The sequence below is a fragment of the Miniopterus schreibersii genome, assembly GCF_964146895.1.
Source record: "Miniopterus schreibersii genome assembly, contig: HAP1_SCAFFOLD_149, whole genome shotgun sequence".
Lineage (NCBI taxonomy): Eukaryota > Metazoa > Chordata > Mammalia > Chiroptera > Miniopteridae > Miniopterus > Miniopterus schreibersii.
Genome location: NW_027669757.1, coordinates 1 through 27,629, shown reverse-complemented (window position 1 = coordinate 27,629; position 27,629 = coordinate 1). Strand labels below are relative to the sequence as shown.

General features: G+C 37.7%; 3 protein-coding genes across 3 annotated transcripts; all 3 read right to left on the bottom strand.

Moving 5' to 3' along the window:
- Positions 1-2,948: 2,948 nt before the first annotated feature.
- On the bottom strand, positions 2,949-3,917 carry LOC308552059 (olfactory receptor 51Q1-like; the record flags this gene model as incomplete). Its single annotated transcript, XM_081163029.1, has 1 exon — positions 2,949-3,917. The coding sequence occupies one exon, from the start codon at positions 3,915-3,917 to the stop codon at positions 2,949-2,951; it is 969 nt and encodes a 322-aa protein (XP_081019155.1).
- Positions 3,918-8,528: 4,611 nt separating this feature from the next.
- Positions 8,529-9,476, bottom strand: LOC308552062 (olfactory receptor 51Q1-like; the record flags this gene model as incomplete). Its single annotated transcript, XM_081163032.1, has 1 exon — positions 8,529-9,476. The coding sequence occupies one exon, from the start codon at positions 9,474-9,476 to the stop codon at positions 8,529-8,531; it is 948 nt and encodes a 315-aa protein (XP_081019158.1).
- Positions 9,477-19,198: 9,722 nt separating this feature from the next.
- LOC308552060 (olfactory receptor 51J1-like) lies at positions 19,199-20,152 on the bottom strand (the record flags this gene model as incomplete). Its single annotated transcript, XM_081163030.1, has 1 exon — positions 19,199-20,152. The coding sequence occupies one exon, from the start codon at positions 20,150-20,152 to the stop codon at positions 19,199-19,201; it is 954 nt and encodes a 317-aa protein (XP_081019156.1).
- Positions 20,153-27,629: the final 7,477 nt, after the last annotated feature.

Below are 27,629 nucleotides of genomic sequence, written 5' to 3'. Positions count from 1 at the left end.
ATAAAAATTATACCTTTTTGTTTGTTTGTTAGATCAGACAAAATATAATATATTTTTTGGTGTGCTGTAGAATTCTAGTAATTAGTTTATGTGTGCCATGAAATTAAAAAAAAGGTTGAAAATCTCTGGTCTAAGGTTATGAAATTTCTAACATGAAGTGCAGAGAAAAAAAAATCTTAGGTTTAGGCAACTAAAAAATATATATATGAAAGAAACACAAATCATGATATTATAATGACTAGGCCTAGCTTCTAAGATGAGAGGCACAGAAATACAATCAGGTTAGAAATCTATAATCATGAAAAATTCAACCCAAATGCTCATTTTTAAACATAAACAACATGTAAAATGTTTTTATATTTTGTTAATAAATGCAGAAGTATTCAAATATACAAATATTTAAACTTTCTTAGTATTCTTGGTAAGGGTGAATTGTTAGACAAGTTAAATTAGTTTTGTATTTTTACAAAGAATTTTTTAAATCTTTTGTCTGACATTATTCCAGCATGCAATATAAAGCCAAAATAACATTTTAATATATGGAAGTCTTGAGATAATTTTATCATTAAAAATGTAATAATGTTTAGCTTCAAAAATTTTTATACTGATTTTATTTGTCAGATAAATTAAAAATGTTTCAAAAAATATTTAAGTTTATGTGAATGTATGTGGTTGTTGCTACTGGGTTGTTATTGTGATTCCAGACACAATAGGTCCGAGGCCACCTTCACTGCTTGAGCCAGATTAAGCAGAGACAGAGTTAAATCACATATGAATGTTTACTCCAATCATGCCAGCAGTATGGGGAGAGCAGTTGGCACCCTGGAAATTCTGCTCTGACTCTCTCACCAGTTGGCTGATTATAAACAGACAAGGAAGAATATAACTTCATGCAGCTGCAAGCCGCAAGTGTAACAGGGAAAGGGGAGGGAAGGGTTGCTTCAAGTTCATTTTATCTTTTCTTATTATGCTTATTATTTGCAAAAAGTTCTTAGGTAGCTTGATGGAATTGGGTTGCTTTTCCTATAGCAGCAGCCTGGGCTACCTTCTACCTGAATTGGTGTAATACATTTAGCATCTCTAAAAAATTTGATATTAAATTCAATGTCCTCCCACATATCTCACTTGAAATAATTTACAGAGGGTCAATAAATCAACTCTTTAAATTTTATGGAATAGAAAATATTTCTGTAATAAAATGTGACCAGTATAGTTTTTATATTCTAGGCACTGAATAAATTAGGCACAAACATTTACCAACACAAATTTTCCAAAACCAGATTTATTTTGAAATATGAACATATCATGCCATTTCTTAAGTCATGAAGCCTATACAAATACACACACCTACACACACATACATTCACACAAATAAAATAAACAGTTTTGTCTAAGGAAAGAAAACAATAGAAAAGGTAAAAGAACAAAGAATAAGGGCAGATTTCTGGATTCAATTTTTATTTGATTTCCATTTAAATTTGGCCATTGTCTGTAGTTCATGATCTGTGACGATAAAATTCAATTGATAGCTCTGAACAAGAGGTTATTATTGATATCATGTGCTCCTCCTCAAAAACTGGCATCATCCCAAGATGTATTGTTCCCCATTATGCTGTTTTGGGAGATTATCAAGTTTGTACCATCCACTGAAAAAAAATAAGTCTCCTTTGATATATATTCCTGCCCATTTCCTTGATTTTTTTTTTAACATTAGATTTCTTGGTCCTAATTTTCCATACTCTGACATTACATATACCTTTGAGTCTACAATTTACCTATACCAGCTAATTCATTTTTCTATAAAGAAACATGCTAACTTCTGGGCTCTGGTAAAAGACATGAGAAAAAAGGGAGGAAAAGTATATTAGAGAAGGAAGACATCCGTCCTTCACTTACTCTTGGCCTTTTACCTCTTAATCCCCCCTCCCACTATGCTCCTTCCATGGAAGCTCTGCCCATTTTTATTCAGATCTAAGTTGGTCCTAATATTGGCCATCTACACCATGAGCTTAGTGATGAGGAGCTGTGACCAATATTATGGCTGTCTTTCAAACTGATATTTCTGAGAAAGCCTATCTGGTTTCAATAAAATAATATGTTGACATTAAGGCCGTATCCCTTTATGAGTCTGTTCTAGTAAAAAATCCATGATGCTAAAGGGAATCTGCCTGTAGGAATTAAGTCACATTAAGGACATTGGGATGTAAAAAAGTCTTTTCTGGTTAGAAAAATGAGTTTCTAATCCTTCAAATATGATCTGTAGACTTACTTAAAATTTAATTCTAAATACTAAAGACTTCTAGCAAGGCAGGGACCTTCTTCTAGCTGTGGGCAGGGGGGTGGATCTAAACACCTTAGCCCAGTATTTAGACTCTGCATGTGCTCATTAGGTCTGCTGAAATCGTGCTGAATGCTGATTAGGTAAACCTGAATAACTAAGAAACTTGCTCTGTATCCACCCTCCCTGAAAGATTTGCCAGACTTTGCAAGAGAAAGTCAGAGCACATCTAGCCAGTAGGGGGAGCCAGGGCCATGGAACTAGTGTTAACCTGACCACCTAAGTGGAGCTAAGAGAACAGTTGGTGGGAACAACAACTAAGTGTTTCCTTCTAACTTATTTTACCAACCCAATGGAGAGAATAATATCCAAAAAGAAAAAAAGACAACTTAAAGAGAACTTTACTCAACTGATGAAGCTTGTACTACTGGCATAGCTGGTAAAATGTGCTAGAATTTAATCAACTCATATCCATATCTCTTTTAAATAGAATACTTACTGCTAGCTCCTCCTAGCCGAAAGTCTGCTAACAGCCAAGATTATGTCATACAGACTTAAAAATATGCTGGTGTTTTATTTTACAGCCTCTATTTCTCAGTTCTTACTGTACTCTCCCTGTAAGACTACGGCTGTAAGTTCTGAGTAATTTAACACAACCATTCTTTGATCATTAATGCATGTTTCTTCTGGAGAGAAGGCGAATAATTCCCTGGCGGATCTGCTTCGTCTTTACACTGTAAATGATGGGGTTCATCACAGGAGGTGCCAACAGGTAGATATTGGCCATGATGACATGGACCAGTGGAGAGGCATGCTTGGCAAAGCGGTGGGTCATAGATACACCAACCATGGGGACATAGAGAACCAGAACAGCCAGAATGTGGGACAGGCAGTTGTTGAGGGCCCGAAGTCTCTCAACCATGGAGGCTACTCCCAGGACACTTTTCAGAATCAGTGCATAGGAGAACACAATGAGCAGAGGGTCCATCACGATGATGAGCAAAACCAGAGCAAATCCGTACCAGCTGTTGAACCGGATGTCACCACAGACCAGGTGGATCATGTCCTGGTGGAGGCAGTAGGAGTGAGAGAGAAGGTGGGAGCGGCAGAAGGGCAGGCGTCTGAGCAGGAAAAGGGAGGGAAGGACGGCCAGGACACAGCGGAAAATGATGGCTAGCCCCATCCTGCCAATGACTTCCCTGGTGAGGATGGTGGCATAGTGGAGGGGGCGGCAGATGGCCACATAGCGGTCAAAGGACATGGCCAACAACACAGAAGATTCCATAAAGGAGAATGTATGGATAAAAAATACCTGTGCAAAGCAAGCTTTGAAGCTGATTGCTCGAGCATTGAACCAGAGGAGCTGCATGACAGTGGGCAGGGTGGTGAGGGTGAGCCCCAGGTCAGTGAGGGCCAGCATGGAGAGAAACAGGTACATGGGCTGCTTCAGGGACGGCTGTGTGCGGATGACAGTGAGAACGGTGGCGTTGCCCATGATGGAGATGGTATAGAGACAGCAGAAGGGGATGGAGATCCAGATGTGGGAGGCCTCAAACCCAGGGATGCCCGTGAGTGTGAAGTAGAAGGGGCCTTCGGTGGTGTTGGTCACCTCGGACATGACCAGGGAATGTAGCTTCATGTTCAGGGTCTTTGCTCAGAGAGAACACAAACAATATTTTTGCCCCATTTGACCTAAACTCCATCCAAATTAAGGTTCAGAGTTGTTGGATAACTAAGAAAAGATTGAAGAACATGATGATTGCTCATCCTTAACCTATCTCTGCAGACACTGCTTTCACACAACTAGTATTCCCTGATAACACATTAACTCATGAGAAACACTTTTTTAATTTTCCAGCTTCTATTTTACCACTCCCATTTAGTTCTTAGAACCCTGGAACCTGCCTTTCATCCAAATTCTGCTACCAAGACCAGTCTCACAAAGACTTAAGCTGAACTCCTAACTGAAAATGTAATGACCAATAGTTGTTTTTAATCCAGAGTCTCCTTTTAAATTTTCTTTTTTCTTTGATAACAACATTCTCACCTGTTTCTCTTGTTCTGAAGTCATCACAATTTCTTTCTCTATCTCCTGTTCATTTCATCATACACTTGGGTCAGATTTACTCTAGGTTAGTGCTTCTTCCTGATCTGTCTTCTTATTCACATGAGTTAATGTGACCTGATGCTATGGGTTGCATTCATGCAATATCAAAATGACAGTGGGAGCAAAAGGCAGGGTGTCTAGCAGAGAAGTGAGAATAGAGCCCAGGTGGGGACTATCGCCCTTATTGATTGCTTTCTATGCTTAGGCACTACTCTAAGTGCATTACTGGTATTAACTTTTTGCATTTTTTTAGCAGGAGTCATCACCCCTCCTTCTTTATCCTGAACATTCACGGAGGAGTCTTACCTGTGGTTTCTCCTGCTTAGTGGTGTCCTCTTCTTTATAGGTAGATTTTGTTTTCTGTGTTTTACCCACAGGATAGCTAAATTATAAGCTCTTGCAAATCTCTAGGCTAGAAGGTGTTGGGAGTGTGGCAGGTCCCTTCAGGATTACAATGAAGAAGCATCTTGAGACCTGGGGGCCCACTGGGAAGCCAGGATGTCAGCTCTGTCCCTGGGAGCCTTTGCTGCCCCTGGTATCCTCATAGGGCAATGAGTCAGAAAGCCACATGGAAATCCTGTTCTTTAGAATTTGTTGAATATGATTTGAAATGATATGCTTGTGCTTGAAATGTACAATCTCTCAAAAAATCAATTCTAAGAAACATTCTTCTGTAAGCAGTCTGAAGTTGGGGCAGAGTTGGAAGGGACAGGAGAGCTGCAGGTCAAAGGAATGTTGGGCATCACTTTCAAGAAGCATTCACCTCGCTGTGAACCTCTGGCAGTACAAAGATCAACTTTTCTAATATATTTGTCAAATAAGTAAATGGTGAGAGCCATATCAAAACTGAACTGGAAAGAAAAATTGTTCAATAATTACTCAGTTATTTGGTGGCTCACTTCATGATTCACACAAAGTTATATTCCAAATGAATAAAGCATTCAGTGTAAGTCACTAACAACAAAAAAAGAGAAAACAATATAAGCATTTTAATTTTTCATTGTGGAGGACTAGCTAAACATAACAGCAAGAGAAACAAATCACAGATAGAAAGATTAGTGGATATGATCACAAAAAATTAGATTTTCCTCTGTAATAAAAATAGATGAAATTTAAAATAAACTTTCAAAACCGTTTATGAAAATATGCCATAGAAAGAGTTGATATCTTAAATATAAAAATAAATATATTAATATTTATCATTACCAGTAGCACAATAGATTACTAGGAAGGACTATAACAAAGTACACAGAGATAGGAAAATAGAACTACAGGCAAGCATATTGCATATGCTTCACAATAAAATATGTATTATAATACCACCTTACCCAAGAATGCAATAACAAAAAATGAAATTATGAAACCAACGTTTTATTTTTATTTATTTATTTTAAAAATATATCTTTATTGATTTCAGAGAGAGGAAAGGAGAAGGAGAGAGATAGAAACATCAATGATGAAAGAGTCATTGATGGAGCCTGCAACCCGGGCATGTGCCCTGACCGGGAATCGAACCCCTATCACCTGGATCCTAGGTCAACGCTCAACCACTGAGCCACGCCTGGCCTGGCTGAAACCAATGTTTTAAACCTTTTGAAATAGCAGAGGTTTTTTTTATAACATCATGCTATGCATGTAAGCCCATAATAATGCAGAAATATTTGTACTTTACCGAGAAAGTAAAATATGTATAATAATTTCTGGAAAATCATTTGACCATAATTACCACATTAAATCATTCGCCCACTCTGAGTCATGAAATTCAATTCTGGATGAAGTAATGAAGACATCATTTTAAATGAGAATAAAACTTTACCCTAAAAATAGTTGTTTTGCCTTATATAACAAAATAACAAAAAAGTAAAATGATACTAAGTGGTCAATTATATTTATATATTTATATAATAATATTTATATATGTATATACTATTAATATATAAATATATAATAGTATATATATTTAGTGTATATATATAGTATATACACTATTATATATTTATAATTTATTATATATTTATATATACTTATATTATCTTTATATATAATATTTATATATATTTATATTATCACTGGGGTTCTTTCATTTCTATAAAAAAGTCAGTTGATGCTATCACTTTTGATCCTTTAAAGATAATGAGACATTTTTCTCTGTGCTGCATTAAATCTATTTCTCATTTTCCTTGGTTTCTGTCAACTTAAATATAATATCATAGGCATGATGTGGGTCACATACTAAGTGAGTTGCACCCTAAGACGAGATTCAAGTCCCAGGCATCCCCTTGGAAACGGTGCTAAGATTCGGGCCCCAACACTGTTGATGAAATCTCGTTAAATCATAAGAACATATTATGAGATACACCTAAATATGTGGTGGGACACTTATTTAAAAAATTATTATAGACTCCTAAAAGATTAAGACTTTTCTATAAGGATTATTAATCTGTATGCAGTTCTGAGACTTAATTCTCTCTATTCCCTGGATTCTTTCTGTTATTAAGAACAACGTGTACAATCTTGTTCATAGTGCTTGAGAAGTGAAAGGTGAGAAGTGTAATACAAGAGACATCCTAGATCTACTAGGTGGGTTAGTGGGCATCCTTAGACTCTCTCTCTCTCTCTCTCTCTCTCAAATATATATATATATATATATATATATATATATATATATATATATACACACACACACACACACACACACACACACACACACACACACACCTGTGGATAACAATTGAAAATATCACTGAATGAGATTAGTGAGTGGAAGAAAAGAACTTTTATACTCTGTATTCCAAACAGTGGTGTTTCTTTATTTACATAAAACCTCTTTCCACCTGGCCAGGTGTGGCTCAGTGGTTGAGTGTCGACCTAGGATCCAGGAGACCATGGTTCAATTCCTGGTCAGGGCACATGCCCAGGTTGCAGGCTCGATGCCCAGTCAGGGACGTGCAGGAGGCAGCCGGTGAGTGACTCTCTCATCATTGATGTTTCTCTCTCTCTTCCTCTCCCTTCCTCTCTCTGAAATCAATAAAGATATATTTAAAAAAGAAATAAAAATCTCTTTCCACAACACTTATTCCTTACCCCTGTCTGATACTATTTACAGTTTTATTGAGAGTGTTTCCTCCTCTTTATTTCATGTTCCTTTAGCAAAAGTATTCCTGCACATCTAAGGCAGTGTGCCTGTGTTTTCTATGTAATATTCATTAATACCAGTTATGAAGACACACTTCTGTACATTTTATAAAGAAGAAGCTGTGACTCCAAAAAGTTAAACAACTCTCTCAGCTCATTTATTAACAAGTCATGGCAAATCAAAGGCTTGCAACAAAATCGGTGCACAGTTTGAGCCAGTTCAGAAAACAAGTCTAATCATAAACAAATCTTAGTTGTTTCAACACATTCACACTCAACATTCAAGCTCATTTTATGTTTATCTTCCAGATATTGTCTGTCTCATAACTTTTACCTCCATCTACCATCTTCTTTCAGCAGTAGTTGCCATCTCTGTGAATCATAATTCTACCCTTGACTTTGAACTTTGCTGTGAATATTAGTTCAACAGTTTCTCAAACCCCCAAGCAATTTGCACTTTGCCTTTGATGTTTGATGTTCATTATTTTTCCCAAGTAGAACTGATGTCCACATGGTCTTTCTTTTTTCAATTTGACCCCCTAGTTTCTGAAGGCTCTCTTTTATTATTGCAGGTTGAGATTACATGAGCATCTGTTTTTAACTAAAAGCTGACATTTGCTTTAGGAGTTTTTTACAAGGTCTGAACATGTTACAGCCTGCATAGATATTTTTGTACAGTACCCAGCACTTTAAATTTATAAAGCATAATTTTATAGTTTACCACACCTTAATAACAACATCCCTGTGAAGAAAGCAGAATGGGGATTATATTTTTAAAAATACTTTTTTCTCAAAGTCGGGTGGCTAGTGAAGAGTAAATAAAGGTGAGTTTAAGAAACTAGGTCCTTTAGTTTCTAGTCAAAGAAAAATTATTTCAATTATTTCACATTGGAGCCCTCTTATACAGAACCTATTCCTTACTCCATCTATGCTACCTGCAGTTTTGACGGTGGTGTCTCTGCTTAAGTATTTACATAAAAGTACTTCTGTAAACTTAGATTCCAATAGTTAGTGCATTTTCCTCTGGAAGAGTAAACGGAACATTCCCTGGCGGATCTGCTTCGTCTTTACACTGTAAATGATGGGGTTCATCACAGGAGGTGCCAACAGGTAGATATTGGCCATGATGACATGGACCAGTGGAGAGGCATGCTTGGCAAAGCGGTGGGTCATAGATACACCAACCATGGGGACATAGAGAACCAGAACAGCCAGAATGTGGGACAGGCAGTTGTTGAGGGCCCGGAGCCGCTCAGGCCGTGTGGATGTGCCCAAGATACTTTTCAGGATGAGCGCGTAGGAGAACACAATGAGCAGAGGGTCCATCACGATGATGAGCAAAACCAGAGCAAATCCGTACCAGCTGTTGAACCGGATGTCACCACAGACCAGGTGGATCATGTCCTGGTGGAGGCAGTAGGAGTGAGAGAGAAGGTGGGAGCGGCAGAAGGGCAGGCGTCTGAGCAGGAAAAGGGAGGGAAGGACGGCCAGGACACAGCGGAAAATGATGGCTAGCCCCATCCTGCCAATGACTTCCCTGGTGAGGATGGTGGCATAGTGGAGGGGGCGGCAGATGGCCACGTAGCGGTCGAAGGACATGGCCAACAACACAGAAGATTCCATAAAGGAGAATCCATGGAGGAAAAAAAACTGGGTAAAACAAGCCTCAAAGCTGATCTTACGAATGCTGAAGCAGAGGAGCTGCATGACAGTGGGCAGGGTGGCGAGGGCGAGCCCCAGGTCAGTGAGGGCCAGCATGGAGAGAAGCAGGTACATGGGCTGGTGCAGGGACGGCTGTGTGCGGATGACAGTGAGGACGGCGGCGTTGCCCATGATGGAGACGGTGTAGAGACAGGAGAAGGGGATGGAGATCCAGATGTGGGAGGCCTCAAACCCAGGGATGCCCGTGAGTGTGAAGTAGAAGGGGCCTTCGGTGGTGTTGGTCACCTCGGACATGACGGATGAACGCAGAACCAGAATCCGTGTGTCCTGGAATGAGAACTCCATCAGTGGGACACTGCCATAGAGCCTTCATCTCTTCAATCCAGGATCCAGCTTTGTGTTTGGGATTGCTTTCTCATACCACTGGGCCATGTGCTAACCAGAGCACGAACAGACAGAACTGTGGACTCCTCTGCCACAAATTTCCATTGAAAATACCTTATTTTTTTAACCTTTATGTCCACCACTGCGCACTAAAATTTGGCTTTACGCTTTTTTGCAAACCTTGTAGTTCATATCCCACAAGCTCTTGTATATATGTATTTTTATGTACACATATGCATTTACTAACAAACTTTTCTCATCAATATATCAATAATATCCTTATAATAAAATTCAGAGACAGTTTATATTTTACATGACACACACAAAAAATAGGATTCTGCTCACTACTTCTTTCTATTCAATTGCATGGAAATATTATTGAAAAAGTGAAGTTTCATTGCAATGCCCAGGTGTCTTCTTTGAGTAACTAAATGGAAAATAGTGACACTTTTACCTGGAACACTAGAGTAGAAGCAGATTTTGGAGGCAATATCACAGGTTCAGTTGCTAAAATTGAATTTGATGTTCATAGCAGCTATTCCAGAGCAATGACAACTAAGTAAATATATATGGGATCTAAGAAGACAGAGAAGAAGCCTGCTGGAGATTGGGGATTCAGTGGCATACTGATGGTAACTGAGAACCTAGGAGTTGATATGCTAACCTAGGCAAGAATGTAGGATAGGAATAGAAAGAAACTGAGCTCAGCTCTATAAAGCAAAGTAAAAATTTAGCAGTTTGGTAGATGTGGAAGAAACAAAGAAAACTGAGAAAAGCTGCACAGAGAAATGGGTGAAAAACAAGGAAAATAGGAGTCACAGTAGCCAAAGAGATAAAGGGTGTGGTCACCATAGTTTAGTGCTGTTTAGATATTCAAACGAATACTGACAAGTGTCTATTCAATTTAGGGATGCGATGTCAGTAGTAGCCTTTTTGGAAAGACACTTCCGTGGAATCACAGGAGAAGCAGCTAACTTAAAGTGTCTGAGTCGTGAATTAATCTGAAGGTTTGGAGACAACATCTGCAGATCATGGGTTCTAAAGAGCGGGCTATACTGCTCCCATAGGTGAAAATTGCAGGCTTTTAGTCTTTAAATAAAATAATGAATATAACATTAGTAAATGAGTGGTTATTAATTTTCTGCGTGTTCTGAGAATGAAAGCTGTGGAGATTCTTGTCAGAAAATACATAAAGTGGTTAATGGCTTAACCACTTAGATTCCTTGAATCTAAGTATATTACCCCTAAAATGTCCATAAATGCCAAACTAAGAATTCATGGAAAATCATTAAACTAAAGAATTTAGAAAATAATACAAGATAAAGTTAGGGAAAATGAAAAAGAAGATAAAATAAAAACTAAATTTTTTTAATTAGAAAAATATAAAACAATGGATAAAAACATTAAAAGAATCAATGTAATTTGAAACCCTTTAGCAAATCTGATCAAGAAAAGGAAACAGGCAAACAGAAATCAAATATAATGGGACGGCCAAACTGTAGAGAAATTGCAGAGGGCATTGAGTGGTTACCAGTAAAACAGTAAACAATGGGAATTGCGTGTCTTTTAGAACTTAAACCGTATATCAAAAGACAAGAGGCCTGAGCAAACGGTTTTTAAAACTTCTTAGCAGAGTCTTAATTAGCTTGATGAAGGTATCTGAGCTATGAAAAACTTCTAACATATTTCAAATAAAGAACATGCTAATCACAGAGATGGTTGGTCATTTGTAGAAGCATAAAAGAAATAAAATCCTAGAGACAAATGGTGGTGGTGCCTATCCAAGCACTGGGTAGGGGCAGGTCTTATTCACATCTCCAGGAAATGGCATCTATATAATGGCTATGAGGCCTTCTAGCTTGGTATTATTTAACATTTAATTATTAACTGAATTCTTGCTCTGATCCAGAAACTCTCGACCATCATTTGGATCCTTGAATTATTTTTTTTATTTGGGTAATAGGCACAATTTTTTTTTCATGCAGGTGGTACAGTAGATCTCCCTTATCCTTAGGCAATACTTTTTAAGACCCCTGGTGGATTTCTAAAACCACAGGTAGTATCAAACCCTGTTATTATATTATGTTTTTTTCTATACGTACACACCTATGATAAAGATTAATTCATAAATTAGGCACAGTAGGAGATTAACAACAATATCTAATAGTAACAGCACAATTACAGAAATATATGAAAGTTATGTGAATGTGGTCTCTGTCTCTCTCTGATAACTGACCTGATAACGGAGAGGCCTACCCAGTGACGACAGGGCAGGTAGTGTACACAGTGTGGGTAGGCTGGACAAAGGAACAATTCAGGTCCAGGGTGGGACAGAGCAGGACGATGTGAGATTTCATCATGCTACGCAGAACAGTATGCAATTTAAAACTCATGAATTGTTTATTTCTGGAATTTTCTATTTCATTTATTTAGACCACAGTTGACTGCAATTAACTGAAACTGTGCAAAGAGAAAATGTGGATAGAGGGAGACTACTATACTTCCTTTTGTTTTCATATTTCAGTGTCCTTTAGCTTGGTTAGTGTGAATATTAATAGGAAGGTATATTTGATTTTGATAGAATTATGTTTCCGAGTTAACAAATATAATACCCCAAATTCTAAAAAATTTTTTACTAAGAGTAAAATAATGCCATACTGTAAGGATTTTTGAGAGTCAAGGTGTGAGGTTTTCCTTGTGACTTTCGAATACTTTCTCTCAAGCTTCACTATTTCAAACTTTAGTATGACCTCTACAAGCAAAGTGTTTTGTACTGTGCTTGAATATCACTGAGATAATCCATGTGCTTATTGCTATGGATGGCAGAAAATAGGAGATAACAATAGGGACAGTAGCAGCAACATTTACGGAGAACTTACTATGTTAGATACTCTTCCTGGATATTTACTAATTTTAACTCACTTAATAACCGCATAATCGATACCTATTATTTTAAATAACAAGGGACATGTGGTACTGATGGAGCAATTTTCCCCCCTCTGAATAGCCAAGGAAGTCTTAACAGAGGAAGTGATGTGTCAACTGCTTGTATTTTTAGAAGAAACTCAAAAAGAAATGGGGAGGGCTTAAGATGAGAGATAAGTACTTCAAACAAAGCCAATGGTTGTAGTACATGAGAGGAAATGATGTCCTTTAATTCTATCTGGCCCTGGAGTGTGGGCTTCATTACAGGGGTGGTGGGAACTGTGGCAGAAAAGAGGGTGAGAACAGAACAAGGGCCTTAGAGGATGGTAGTGGGGCCATGGCATGGACTAAGTCAGGGAGTGACATCACATTTTTAGTTGAGAGAGAGGATGTGGGTCAGGACAAAACAAGATAGAATTAGGAGGAAGTTACACTTTCTAAAAAGAAGCAGGTGCCACATATGAGTGTGTGAATCTGTAAGTGTGTAAGTGCTTATCACCACCTGTGTATGGGGAAATGGGACAAGATAAAAGACATGATCGATCATCCTGAAGTGTATTAAAGAGTACAGAATTTAAGGACTTACACTTGAATTTTTTGACATAGTTCAGATAGAAAGCCAATGGATATGTGCTAGAAAAAAAAGTCAAGTCTTACTATTAGTAAAAACCTGATAATATTTTTTCTCTGCTGTAAATCACTTATTTTTAGCCTCTAAAATAACTCTCCAGGTATGTAAAATTCTTAGGGACTCTGTACTCCTGCATTAGGTGTAGGATATAGTTTATTGAGATCTTTAGGTTTCTTCCAGCCCTGCTTCTTTGCTTCTGTGACTTGTCCTTGTGTGTTAGAGTCAGTAACTGACAAATACTGATGAAATGATTCTCTTTACCTTCACATTGGCTTCTTACCTCTCAAGTTCTTACTTGAGGGCAGTGTAGTCCGTGAGCCCTTGGCTGGTTCGTGCTGGTTTCTGTTCATTCCTCACTAGATGTTTTCATGCTTTCCTTGAACTTACCTCTTTCTGAGATTTGTTGAGCCATTTGCAGGGCAAGTAAAAATAGGAGCAGAGGGTGTGGCAGCCAGGAAAGGCCAGTTTTCAGGGCAGAATTTGTTGATAGGTGATTTGCTGACACTTACCAACACACACTTAAAATTCTCCAGCTTTGATGACCACAGGTTTGGTGTAAAAGAGAATAACAGCATCAGGGCTACTTTTTGAATTCAGTTTGAGGACAGTGGCACCTCTCCTGATGAACTGCTTCACTTCATGTTCCTAACTTGTCACATCCCCATTTCATCTCCTGTCAAAATATCTCTGACATGGGTTGGCTGCATTCTCTCCTTGTCTCTATGGAGTAATCCCTGTTCTCACTTCCCAGGTGTCCCCCTCCTCTTATTACTCACTGGCCATGGAGGAGTCCAGCCTTACCTTTGTGATTTCTTGTTCCTTCAATGCTCTCTCTGGCTTCTCTTCTCTTCTCTGTGACTGAGTGTTGCATATGGTCCTGAATATCCCAGGCTGGAATGCAGGAGGTGAGTGGGGAAACCTCTGGATCTTATAAGGATCTTACAGGAATACAGAGATTATGCTCTGAGACCTGAGGCCCCAAGGGACAGAGCCAGGAAAAATAACCGTACCTCTAACATTTACTGAGTGCTAAACATTACCAATAATTGAGCTAGCTGATTTGTGGGGATGTGAAGATTTTGTTAGATGACATGGAAAAGATGTAGCCTGTATTTTGGTAGATTTTTTTCTCAGTGATTATTAGTTCCCTCCTGCTTTCTATAGTAGCTTATGTGGTTTTGAGAAAGACTATTATGTTGGAATAGTTGCCCTTTGATGTTGCCATCTTGAATATGCCCAAACTCAGATTTGATACAGCTTGGAGATTTGGAGGAAGCTATCCCAGATTTCTTTGATAGATTTCAAAGCCAGAAAGACAAAATGAGATTTCCTCTTACAGGGAAAATGGGATTTCCTCTTCCAGTGTCTTAGATTATTGGCCTCAACATACATTGTCCTTTACTTCTCTAGGGAGGCTCAATCTGTACCCAGATAAGAAGGGGATGTGATGAGTGCCACCAAGAGGCAAATAACCTAGGATTTTATGTGGGACTTTATTTATATTCACTTCTCTCCAGACAGTGGAAATCAGCAGCTGTTTGGAAGTTCACTGTAAACATTTCTTTTGGTTTCTACCACTGAAGACACAGTGTTTCCACAAACATGGCTTGTCTTCATCCTGTATCTGGCTTACTTGGCTTTTAGGATCTAGTCTGGCTCCAAGAAGTAACCATCTCTATATAATTCCCACTGCTTCAAAAGGGAAATTATGATTTGAAGTTATAAATCTTGAAAATGTAGAAGTTAAGTAAAGAACACAATCTGGTTGGGAATGTATCATTATATTACATTTGGGATTACTCCATCTTTAGTAGTTAAAGGCTTAAAAGACATAATTTAAAATTGAAAAATAAAGCATTAAACTAATCACTATATTCACAGCATAAAGGTAAAATGTCAAAGTTGATAAAATATTGATAATATTGATAATCGTTGAAGTTAAGGTTGAAAAAGAGTACATAGAAGTTCTTTATAATATTCTCTATTTTATGCATATCTGAACATTTTCCTGGTAAAACGTTTTGAAAATAAGGTAGTAGGTAGGAGATGGTAGTAGACTGGAAAGTCCATTAATTTTATTATTGTCTATAGTAAGAGGGTAGACCCTGACTAAAGAAATGGAATATTAAATGCATGTGTTTTTGTATGGCTCACGAGCTAAGAATTGCTTTTACATTTTAAAATAATTAAAAAATAAACAAAATGCAATATCTTGTGACATGATAATTGTATTAAATTCAAAATTTAGTGTCATCTACAAAGTTTTATTGGAGTACACTTATGCTCATTTACTCATGTATTGTCTATGGCTGCCTTTGCACTGCAATGGCACAATTAAATAGTTTTGAAAGAAGCTATATGGCCCAAAAAAACTAAAATGTTTACTCTCTGGTCCTTTCTCAAAATAAAATAAAATGAAATAAAAAATGCTGACCTCTGATGTAACAGTAAATGTAAAAGGAGACAAGCAAATTTCAAAGAAATGGAGATACAAATATTCCCTGACCTTGTGAAATGCTGTTCACTGTCATTTAAAGCAGAAAGTAAGTGAATTCAAATTGAGATAGTTTTTTATTCATAATATCAGAAAATTTTTAAAAAGGTGTTAAAACAGACTGGTAGGAAGGGTATGATGAAAGAAGCAGTTTAACAATTGCTGAGGGACAGTAAATAGGTATGACATATGAAAGGAAATGACAATATTGTACCTATAAAAATTATAAACACACAAAATAATTTACTTAGCAATTCCACTTTCAAAAATTTAGTTTACAATTGTATTTACATGTATGCAAATTGACTTGTATATACAAGATTATTTACTACAATATTATTTATAAGAGCACAAAAAATAGAAGCAAACTATATATTCATCAACTGGGAACTGATAAACAAATTCTGGTAACATACAATGTACCAGGATAGACTAATGAAATATTATGTAGATGTAAAAATAAATGATGATGATCTTCATATATTGGTTATCAATTACCTCAAAGATATATGTGTACATTAAAAAGCAATCATAGAACAGTGCATAATTTTCACTGGAAAAAGTATAAATGCACATAACTTCTTGTTTATGTATAAATGCTTTCCTGAAAGGAAATGTAATAAACAAAAAATATTTGTTGACTTTGGGGAAGGACCAGAATTATTAAAATAGTGATTTCAGTGACTATTTTTAATATATATGCATTCAAATAGAAAAATTCAACTCTGTGAATGTCTAACATTATCTATAATATTTACATTAAAATGTAAATTTAATAAAATTTAAACTGTATGTCCTGTCTTGTGCTTCTTGAATCTTTGGTTTATATTTTATGTCAGTTTTGGAAAATGTCATTATATTCAAATATTGTTTTTGCCCCAGGATATCCTTTTTCTGGGGCTCCAATTAGATGTGTATTTGACTTTCCAAGCAAATACCATATGTCTTTTATTTTTTTTTCATTATGCTTTTTCTTTTCACACCTATATAATCTGGATATACTCTAAATTATTTTCCATTACTTTGATACTTTCTTCAATTGTATTTAATATAATTAAACCATCCAGTGAGCTTTTAATTTCAGTTATTCTTTAGTTCTAGAATTTCTGTTTTATTTTTAATTAGTTTTAATTTATTGCTTAAAATCTACACCTTGCAATTTAAGTTCTGGGCAATATTAATCAAACTTATTTTAATGCCTGGTTATGTTAACTTTAATAGCTGGATCTTCTGTGGATCTAACCCATTTGCCTTATTTTTTCCTCTTGATTTTTTTCAGTTCTTGTATTTTGCACTTCTAGTTATATTTCAATGAATGTCACGAAAAATTATAAGGATAATTTGAGATGCTGATTAATATCTTCCTGGTGAAAGTACTTAATTTTATGTCTGATTAAAGTGACCAACCATCTCAGTTTGTGGCTGGGGAGTTTTCCAGAATGTGGTACTTTCTGAGATAAGGTGAGAAAAATCTTGGAAAAAATGGACATGGTTGGTCACCCTAATTCTTACAGAGTAGTAAAATTAGACAATGAGTTGGTTAAAAAAAAGAAAACTATATTAGGCTAGTCTATTTCTAATTTTCCCTTACTTCAAGGTGTAAGTTTCCTGGAATCCAAGTAATTGCCTAGGAATTTACCAGTCCCCCAGTCTACGGGGATCTTCATATTTCAATTTTTGTTTCTCTGCTTTCCAGCCCTTAGAGACTGCTGTAAGCTCTTATTTTTTCAGCTATTACTTTTTTAAAATTTTATTTTATTTTTGAGATATTACATGTCCCACCATTTTCCCTCCTTTGCCCTCCTCCACCCATCTCCCACCCCACCCCAGGCCTTCACCTGTCTATTATCTGTGTCCATGGGCTGTGCATATGTGTTTACAAGTTCTTTGGTTAATCTCTTCCCGCCCTCCTTCCTGCCTTCCTTCTGAGATCTGTCAGTCTGTTTCATGCTTCCATGTCTGTTACTTTTGAATTGCCAAATCCATGAAGTGGGAAAACAGCAGGCTCACTTTTCTGTTTCCATTGTCTTTGGAATCTTGGTCTATATATCCTCATTGAACTGGATGCTCTCTGAAGTTATTTACAAATACTTCTCTAACTTTTCTAATTGTTCTTGGTAGGAGGATTGGTCTGAAACAAACTAGTATTCCCTTGCATGTGGAAATGCCTATAATATTTCATGCATGTTTTCTCAAGTGTTCTAATTCATAATTAACTTAATGACTATCTGAATAGAATAACATCATTTTGTCCTGTTGAGGAAATAAAAGATCAAGGTAGTTCCAAAATGTCTAAATTTTAAGTTAAGATAGTAAATATAATGACAGAAAAAGATGAAATCAAACTTGATATTTTCCCATAGAGTCATATTGAATATTCATTATTGAATTTCATAGACACCCAAAGACTTCTAGACACTTCATTATGTGATTTTCTAGGATTTTGTCTGATTCTGGGGTTGCCTCTGAGACTGGACCTCAAGAAAATAAAGTGATAAAGACTAAAAAGAATGGAGTTAGAAAAAAATTATTTTTAAGCTTCATGAGGAAAGGAAGGGATCTTGTCTCTTTGGTCACTATTTTATCTCTAGGGCTTAGATTTGTACCTGACCCAATTAATGCTACTTTGATTGGCTAGTGAAAACGATCCAGGGAGCTGCAGTTCTTGCTCAGTTGACAGCATAGTTTAGAGATTAATAGCTTAGACTCTGGAGTTTGACCTGACTAGATTCCAATGCCAGCTCTTGGATGTATTAGTTTGAGCAAGTTGATTACTATATCTAAACACCAACTTTTCTTCTGAAAAATAGTAATAATTGCATTAATCGTAATTCATAAGGTTATTATGGGGAGTGACTGAAATACTAAAGTGCCTTATATACATTTGCATCTCAAAACTCTTAGATCTTTTCCATGGAAATATAAATATAATTTTTTACATTATTTCTAATGTCTAAGAAGGAATATCCAATTAGACAGATAATGTTAATGTCCACAAAGGAATGCTTGCCTTTTTGAAAGATTCTGCATCTTGGATGGGAGACCTTCAGAACTTTTCAATAATGAACAAGATTTGTAATCTTTGGGACCCTCAACTTGGAACCTTGGTAGGGATGGGCAAATGCCACATCAGAGTCAGTATTGGAAGCCCTCTTGGGCTAGCTAGTGTGCCCTACTGCTACTGAGCTCATATCAACAACTCAAGAGAATGTAATCCATTTCAATTCCTCTTTTGTAGAATGCAGGAATCAATAGATTTCCCAGGAGACCTTCCAACTCCTGACTACTTTTCCCTTATGGGGAGTGCTATGTTTTCACAAACATTATTTCTTGCATTTCTGCTCCAGCTATGCAAGGTAATAGAAAACCTCCGGTCACAAAATATGTTTTAAAATATCATAAATTCTTTATACTGATCTTTTGCACATAATCCAACCCCATTTTTACTCCCACTCTAGTTCTCAGCCAGATTATGGAGAATCTCCTGTTAGATACCTTATTTTAAGGTAACACCATTTGCATAATGTGTGATTTAGGACCACTTATGATTATAAAAAAAGTTCCTTCCTACTTGTCCTTTGTCTAAACTCTGGATCTCTTCTCTGATAGCATTCGGACAATACCACGGCGGATTTCCTTGGTCTTAATGCTGTACACAATGGGGTTGACAACAGGTGGGAAGAATAGGTAAGCATTAGCCATCATAACATGAAGCAAAGGGGACATATGGTGTCCAAAGCGGTGCACCATTGACAGGCCAATCATAGGCACATAATAAGCGAGCACAGCACAGACATGTGAGCCGCATGTGTTGAGTGCCTTCTTACGTTCCTCCCCAGTGGCAATATTCAGTACAGTGTGGAGTATAAGCCCATAGGAGACCACAATGAGCAGTGAATCTAGCCCAAAAGTGGAGATAACAATGAAAAGCCCATAGATATTGTTGATAGAAATGTCCCCACAAGGTAGACGAATGAGGTTGGGGTGAAGGCAATAAGAATGAGAGAGGGCATTATGCCCACAGAAAGGCAGGCGCCGTAAGAGCAAGGGCAATGGGACCATGAGCATAATGCTCTTCAGCCCAATGACAGCTCCTGTGCCAAAGATACGGGGCAGGGTTAGGATGGTTGTATAGCGCAGTGGGTTGTAGATGGCCACAAATCGGTCAACAGACATGGCCAGCAACACAGCTGACTCCATAATGGAGAAAGAATGGATGAAGAACATCTGGAGAAGACATGCATCAAAACTAATTGCAGTGGTTCCAGAAATGAAGATGCCTAGCACTGTAGGCAGAGTGGATGCAGAGACACCAATCTCAGCCAGTGCCAGCATGGCAAGAAAGAGGTACATGGGCTGGTGTAGGGCAACATCTGTTCTGATGACATGAAGAATGGTGCCATTTCCAAGGAAGATGATAATGTACGTCAGGCTGAAGGGGATGGACATCCAGATGTGCTCCGCCTCCAGCCCTGGGATGCCAACCAGAATGAAAGTTGTAGGTAAGAACTCTGGAGAGCTACTGGAGTTCTTCATGTTGAAATCTCATTCCATGGGATCAGTGCTACCTTGATAATTAGAAACAAAGTAGTGAGATGACATTAAAATGAAGAAAGACCCCTGGATACTGAGCAAAGGGAAGAAGAAAACAAAGCTCACAGATACAGGTGGCCAAATGTCTCATACCTGAAAACTGACAAGTGACTACCATCAGGAAATTCCCACTGCTGGGGAGATAGTCATGTATAGCAATCTCAGCATAAGATATGGACTAATATCAGGAATAGGTGAACAGAGATATTACTAGTGAATATATAGATATAAGGCAAATAGCACAGTATACAAAAACAGGTAAAAATACCTGGCAAATGAATACCAATAATTGAGGTCTAAAGCAAGGCTGAGAAGTGGCAGTGGCCAGAACCTGGAACAGGTGACTGGTAAATTAGAGTAGAAAAGAATGGAGCTTGTACTCATACTGGGTTTAACAATTTTGGTTTTCAAAAGGACTATGAAGCGACTGGAAAGATTGTGTGTAAAGGACAGAGTCAGGAGGAGGCAGGATTCAAGGCTGACGAATCTGTATGCAGACTTTAAGGATCATGAAAATATTCTGTCATGGTGATCTCCATAATCTCCTGACTCACAGTTTTCTAAGGCAACCAACCTCATCCACTGGGATTTCTTTCTGACTTAGACACACCTCTGAATACACTGCAACAACACTGGGAATGGACTTTCAAGAAATGTTCTCCTGGGCAGGGGAAGGTAACAGGGGCAGGGGGGGGGGGGGACACACCTTCCAAAATTGGGTGTGTTTTAAGTTCAGTACTGTCTGTGCCAGCATGGAATAACAATAGAATCTTGAATCCACAGGGTATAAAGGAACTCTGAAGGTATTTTTCAACTCATTCAGCAACCCCCCCCCCCCCCACACACACAGACACATCTACTCACATATTTGCACATGCACATTTTCCACATTTGCTTCCTTTCTGCATCTTCCCTGATGTGAACTCTCCATTTAAGTGCTGCTTGACCTACAGGGACCTCACTAGCACATGCTGTTTATTATTAAGTTCTCTACTCTGCTCATCTGTAACCAATCAGCACTCCTTTATGCCATGCACCATACAGGATCCTGGCAACACGGACTCTTGCCCTTCTCAGAAAATCTTCTCTGCAACTTTTAACCAGAGGCCAAAGAACACATCTTCTCCAGCAACTATTTAAATGTAGCCATCACATACCCTGAAGTCCTTCTAGGCTAATTATAATTATATTAAATGCTACAAAAGAAAAGTTCAGCATACAATGGGATGAACCTCGGGGAAAAACTTAGCTTATATTTAAAAGTCAGGAAAAGCTTTCCTCAGAAAGTTATATTTTAGCCAACATCTGGGTAAGTAGTAGAATTTTTCCAGACAAAATGGAAAGGTTGGGTGTAATACAATGCAGAAAATTGTTACCATCAGTGGGCATTTCAGGTTGGAAGAAGTTCAAATGAATAAATTAAACTACAGTCACTGCAATAGGACACACAACAAACACAGCAGAAAGGGGAGAATGTGGCGAGGTCACTGCTACATCCCTGGGCGTGGATGGAATTGGAAGTGAGTGCTCTGTGCAGAACAACTTTACCTATTTAATCTTTATGCAGCTCTGTTTCTTTAAGGGTGGAGATGCTAATACCTACCTCAGAGAGTGGCCCTATTTCATGTGAGATCACCAGCTATGAGAAAGCAATATTGGCCATTGTGGGAGACATTAGATCTTCAGTGAAGAACCACTTCTCACTGAGGGATGAACATTAGTGATGACGTAAGGGTTCCTTGATAAAGAACCACTTATGATGCTGATATTTTGACTCTGATCTTCTCCCTAGTTAATATCTGGGGTATATTTTTCCTTTCCACTCAAATCTTTCCATGTCTCAATTCAACATATCAATAATCTAAGCCATTTACTACCTGTTTTTAGTGCATAAGATTTAATAGATCTTTAGCAGCTGCCTTGGATTACTTAAAGTGCACTATTCACATATAAGTATGTACCTTATTTATTGATTCCAGATTTCATATTATGGATTTTGGAATTTCAGATCTCTGTGCATGAAAGATAGGACTGTAAACTCTGGGGTCAGATTGCCACAACTGGAATCTTGGCTCTGTTACTTTCTGTCTGGTTCTTCATTTCCCCATCTGTAAAGCAGAGAAAATTCTAATATGTAGCCGCATAGGCTTATTGTGAAGCTTAAACAAGTTAATGTGCATGGAGCAGTTAGCACACACTATGTTTTCTTTTTTAAAAAATATATCTTTATTGATTTCAGAGAGAGGAAGGGAGAGAGAGAGAGAGACAGAAACATCAATGATGAGAGAGTCATTGATTGAGCCCACAACCCGGGCATGTGCCCTGGCTGGGAATTGAACCACGATCCCCTGGATCCTAGGTTGGTGCTCAACCACTGAGCCACGCCCAGCCGGGCAGCACACACTATATTTTCAGTGAAGGTTACTAATATTGGTGAAATAATGATGATCATTGAATCATCAATACAAGTGAGGCATTTAATTTTTATCTAATTATTTTTCATTCAGACTTTTCTCTCCTCATTCTTATGGATAATATTAATCTCTTTGCAATTAAGAGATTAGTTTGGCGGTTGAGCATCAACCTGGGATGCAGGAGATTGAGGTTCGATTCCCAGTCAGGGCACATGCCTGGGTTTCGGGCTCCATCCCCAGCAGGGGGCGTGCAGGAGGCAGCTGATTAATGACTCTCTCATCATTGATGTTTCTATCTCTCCCTCTCCCTTCCTCTCTCTAACATCAATAAAAACATATTTAAAAAAAAAAAAAAAATTCTAGCTTGAAGATACCACATTTGCATTTCTTTTTTATACTGAGCCATTGCAAGTATCTGGAAAGTCTCTAAGAAATCATTTGACCTCGCTTTCTAATCCATGAGGGACACTGCATCTCCCACATATTTAAAAGTCTGATACTTTCCACAAGTTCTTCTATCATTAAAAAAAGTTGTGTACACGGGAGATGCTGTCAGTATTATCACCTGCCATGTAAACGAAAGCAGATGAAGTTTGAGAGAGAATATGCCTGCCCACAATTGGTTGTGGAGGGAAAAGTGGTTCTGAATCAAGCCAAAACTTTGGGTTTGTCATCTTCATGGTCTGTTGGTTAGTGTGTTAATTTTGAAGACATCATGAAAAAGTAAAAAAAAAAAAACTGATTCTAAAATATGTGACATCTCTTAGCACTGCAAAATGGACTGGTGGAGAGGAAATTAGTGGCATCAGAACATCATCCATTAATTTGAATTAATAAAGGAACAGTGATTTTGTTCCCTCCGCTACTGTTTAGGATGAAAGAAGTATCTTCATAATCCATACGTGTATACTCTTTGAATGATGCACTTCTTAATGTCTATTAAACTCTAATGAGGTTTAGTTCCTTAACTTGACTCGGCTGTAAATCCTGACCCACCTTAACGTGTCTTTTACTCCTGGTCATTCCTGTGATTTGTTCTGTTTTGTTTTTGTTATTGTTGTTTGCTTTGCTATTTTTTCCTTTCCTTTCATAAGTATTCTGGCATTCAATTCTATTAAAAACTATATTTTAAAACAAGTACAACTTCCACCACTGTTTTATAGCATCTGGCTCAGATGTCAATTCTGTGCTATCTTTGCTCAGTCACGTGTGCAGTCACTTTTTGTAGCAGCCTCTCACAATACTTCCTTTTACTCTAGCCGTTTACGTGACTTATCCCAGTTGTCTGCAAGCTCCTCCAAAGAAGACCTAGATCCTATATTTTCATTGTAATACTAAGGCTTAATAAATGGGAAGGGAGAAAGGGGGCAGGAGTGACAGGAAAGAAGGTGCACTCTAATATACAGTGTTATTATTCTAGGATGGGCATTTGAGGAGGAACGTACCTGTCTTCTTTAATCAAATGAGAGCTTCTTTGAGAACAGAAAAATAATGTAAATCCTTTTAATTCATTGTATATGAGGAGCTGTTATTGTAGGAAGGCAGAGAATGTTTCTAATGAATAAGGTGTGAGAGATAAGTAGGAAATATAAGGAGATGTTAAAGTCTGATGTTTGGCAGGGGAGAGAGAGGGCAAGTAAGAATTATAAGGAAAGAGAATGCATAGACTTAGTACCATGTATCAGGCACTCAGGAAGGGTGCCCTATGCATGTATCTATGTACATGCCATCTTATTTATTTTCAAAATGCTCAAAATGACCTAATCATACCCATTTCACAACTTGGGAGAGTGAGAAATTGGCACTCCAAGTGATATGCCGAAGTCCAGTGGCAACACTCAGGTTAAAGTTAGGAGAGAAAGGGAGCCTGAACCAAAGCCATATAAAGAAGCCAGTGAGAACAGATGAGATGGGGTGGAGATGAGGCTGGGCCAGCCAGAGAGGAAAATGAGGGACAAGTGGAAAGCATAGGCCATCCAGGAGTTGGCTTTAAAAGTGACCAGACCCTAAAGGTTATGTAACTCCCAGCATGGGATAGAAGGGACAAGACTTACTGGTATAGAAGATGGAGAGAAGGGTAAATAAGCCTACAAAATGAAAATAAATTTAAAAACTGAATTAAATATCTGGTGTAAAAAGAACTGGATTGAGGACAAAGTGGAGGCTTCCCTGCCCCAGGTTTCCTGAATGAACAGAGGACATGGGTAAAACAGACCAAGTGATCCTCTGCCACAGAGAAGCTTTCTAGACAAAGTCTGTGTCCTTCAGGGAGAAGGAGCCTTCATGACAAGAAAAGGGGAAGATCAAAGTGTGCTGGAAATGAGCTGCACATCAGAACAAAAGCTCCCAATTCACTTACCTGAACAATTTCCCAACCTCCAGGTTCCACTGGCTGAACTTCTGGGCAAGCTCTACTCCTCCTCTATGGACGTCCACTTGCCTTATCTGGTCCGAGGCCTGGTCTCCAGTTTACCACCTGGAGGCAGAAGCTGACTTGTCTTGTTATTTATCATGACTCCAGAACTGGCCCTTTCCTTTCCCTAATTTTGATGGTTAGTCCCCTGGGAGACATAGGCAAACCAGCCCCAGAAGAACATCTGCCTCTGGGTCTGCAGGAAGAAATGGGCCAAGAACAGAAGATCCCAGGAGATGCTCTCCATAAGGCAAACCATAAGTCAAATTCTGAAAAAATATAGAACACGATGACACATGTGTATGCTTGCATGGATATGTCTGTGTGAGCATGCTTTTATGTGCATACACAAGTGTGTAAATATATGCATATGTACATATAACACATGTAATATGCACACTTGTGTGTGCAGGTAAATGCATAACTATGTGACTTTGTGTAGAATTTTGCTTGCAAGTTTGCGTGAATGTATAAGCATGCATATCTTCCCACAAATACATTTACCATTGCATGTATATTCATGTAGCTGGTGATATGACAGTGTACTGTCCTTGAGTTGCTAATTTAAGGAAAGTTCCTGATCTGAGTACAAGGTGCAGTTCACATCTGTGTATGTGTGTGCATGCATTGTATTTATGTATACATATATGTATTAGTATAACATTATATGTTTGTTTGAAGATCCTTCTAAAATACTCTGATAACTGTTATATCCTAAACCTTACTGGTCAGGAACACTTCTGTGTCCTATGGGCACAGGTAGAAATTGCCTTGTGCTATAACTGGTAAAGTGTGACCCTTTGAATTTCCGCCTTTTATTCAGATCTTGAGGCCTTTTTCTTAGGTTAGTGACTCAAGGGCATACTTCTGTCATATCACAACATTCTCAATCTCGATATTCGAGATTTGACACACTCCCAGTCTCATTCTTGCTGTAGTTATAATCTAGGCTTTTAGGTTTCTCCTGACTATGTTTTTCCTGTTTGGGCTCTGAGAAAGCAGGGGCCTCATTCACTGTGCCACCCTAGTTCAGAGTGCATGCCATGCTGCACCCTGCATCGACTTTTCCCGAATTACCCACAGAACTTAAAGTCAAATCACCTGATTTCACTGCCTTTTTTTCTCTTTAATTTTACTTGTTCATAGTGAATGTATAAATGGTCTCGAAACTGATTTCCTCTCCTTAGAAATCAGAATAATTGTACTTGCTTTGGAGGACAAATAATTTAATGAGAAAATTTAATTGGAGAAATCTAAAAAATAGTAGGCACTCAAAATATTATCCAATTGTACTTCTGCATCACAAGCAGAATCCCACTACCAAAGAAATCATTTCCAGTTTCCTTTAGTATTAACCCTTGGCCTTCTTTAATTCTCCTCTTCCTCTTGCCCTTCTCTCTGGAAACCACCTTTGATATTTTGTTTTGGACCAGGCACTGACTGCTAGTGGCCCCTCAGCCATCGGTCTGAGATCTAGTCCCCACTGCATTCTCCGTAGATGGTGATCTTGCCCAGCCTCCCCTGAAGTAGAATCCCCATATCCAGATGGTTGAGCCGGGTTCCTGATAACAAAGAGCATGTGACGTTGGGGGATGTTTCCTTGTGTGTCTCATCAGTTGAATACCTATTCAACTGAATAAATAAGGAATCACTGCACAAAACTGTGATAGAAATTTCTTTCAGTGTTACAGAAGGACTTACCCTCCAGTGCTAGTTGGGTAAGGACTACTGGGGTGTGTGCACATTCCCCCCCCCCTCCGCCCACAGTACATATAACCTGTTTATATTGACTATACATTATAGAGAAATATGTTGAGGGGACAGAAAATGAAAAGCTGTTATTTTATTGATATGGAAAAATAATTCATTATACATATGTATGTATATATATGTTTTATTACTGTCTAAAAATATTCACCAATTTTTTAATTAACAGACTTAGAAATAAAATTTTTTTCTTTCTGAGGTAAATTGTATTTGTTCAAACTGGTCAAATAGTATTCAAGTAGTGTACTGAGATTTAAGTAAATGATAAATTATAAATCTGTTTATAATATTTTTGTATGAACTGAAGGCAAAGAGGATTCTTTAAGAAATTACATCGAATATAAATTAGAATTGGTTTAGAAATAGTGCCTGATTGTCCAATTTATACCAGAGTTGTGTCTTATGTCTCCTTTTCCTTAATAACCCTAAACTTATTTTTCTACTTTATTTGTAAAAATGTTCTTGTAGGTATTTGGATTCTAAATGTTAAATGGTATTTCCTATTGAATGTCGCCATCAATCTCCATATCTAAGCAGAGTAATTGACATGGGAAATATTTCTAGTCTAGTGTCTCTAATCCAGTTACATAAGGTTTTGAATTTGTTTAGGAGGAATTTCTTTATTTGAATTTCAGGTTTATTTTGCTTGCCTCTTCTACACTCGTCAAGGATTTATTTATTAAATTGCTGACTGTCAGATTTTTAATATTACTATTACACAAAAGATTTTATTTTCATAACGTCATGTCAAATATAGAAAAAGCCACTCATCTATCAGTTATAAACTGTTTAAAATTTATAGAAGGATTTGTGTCTGTCACTGTTG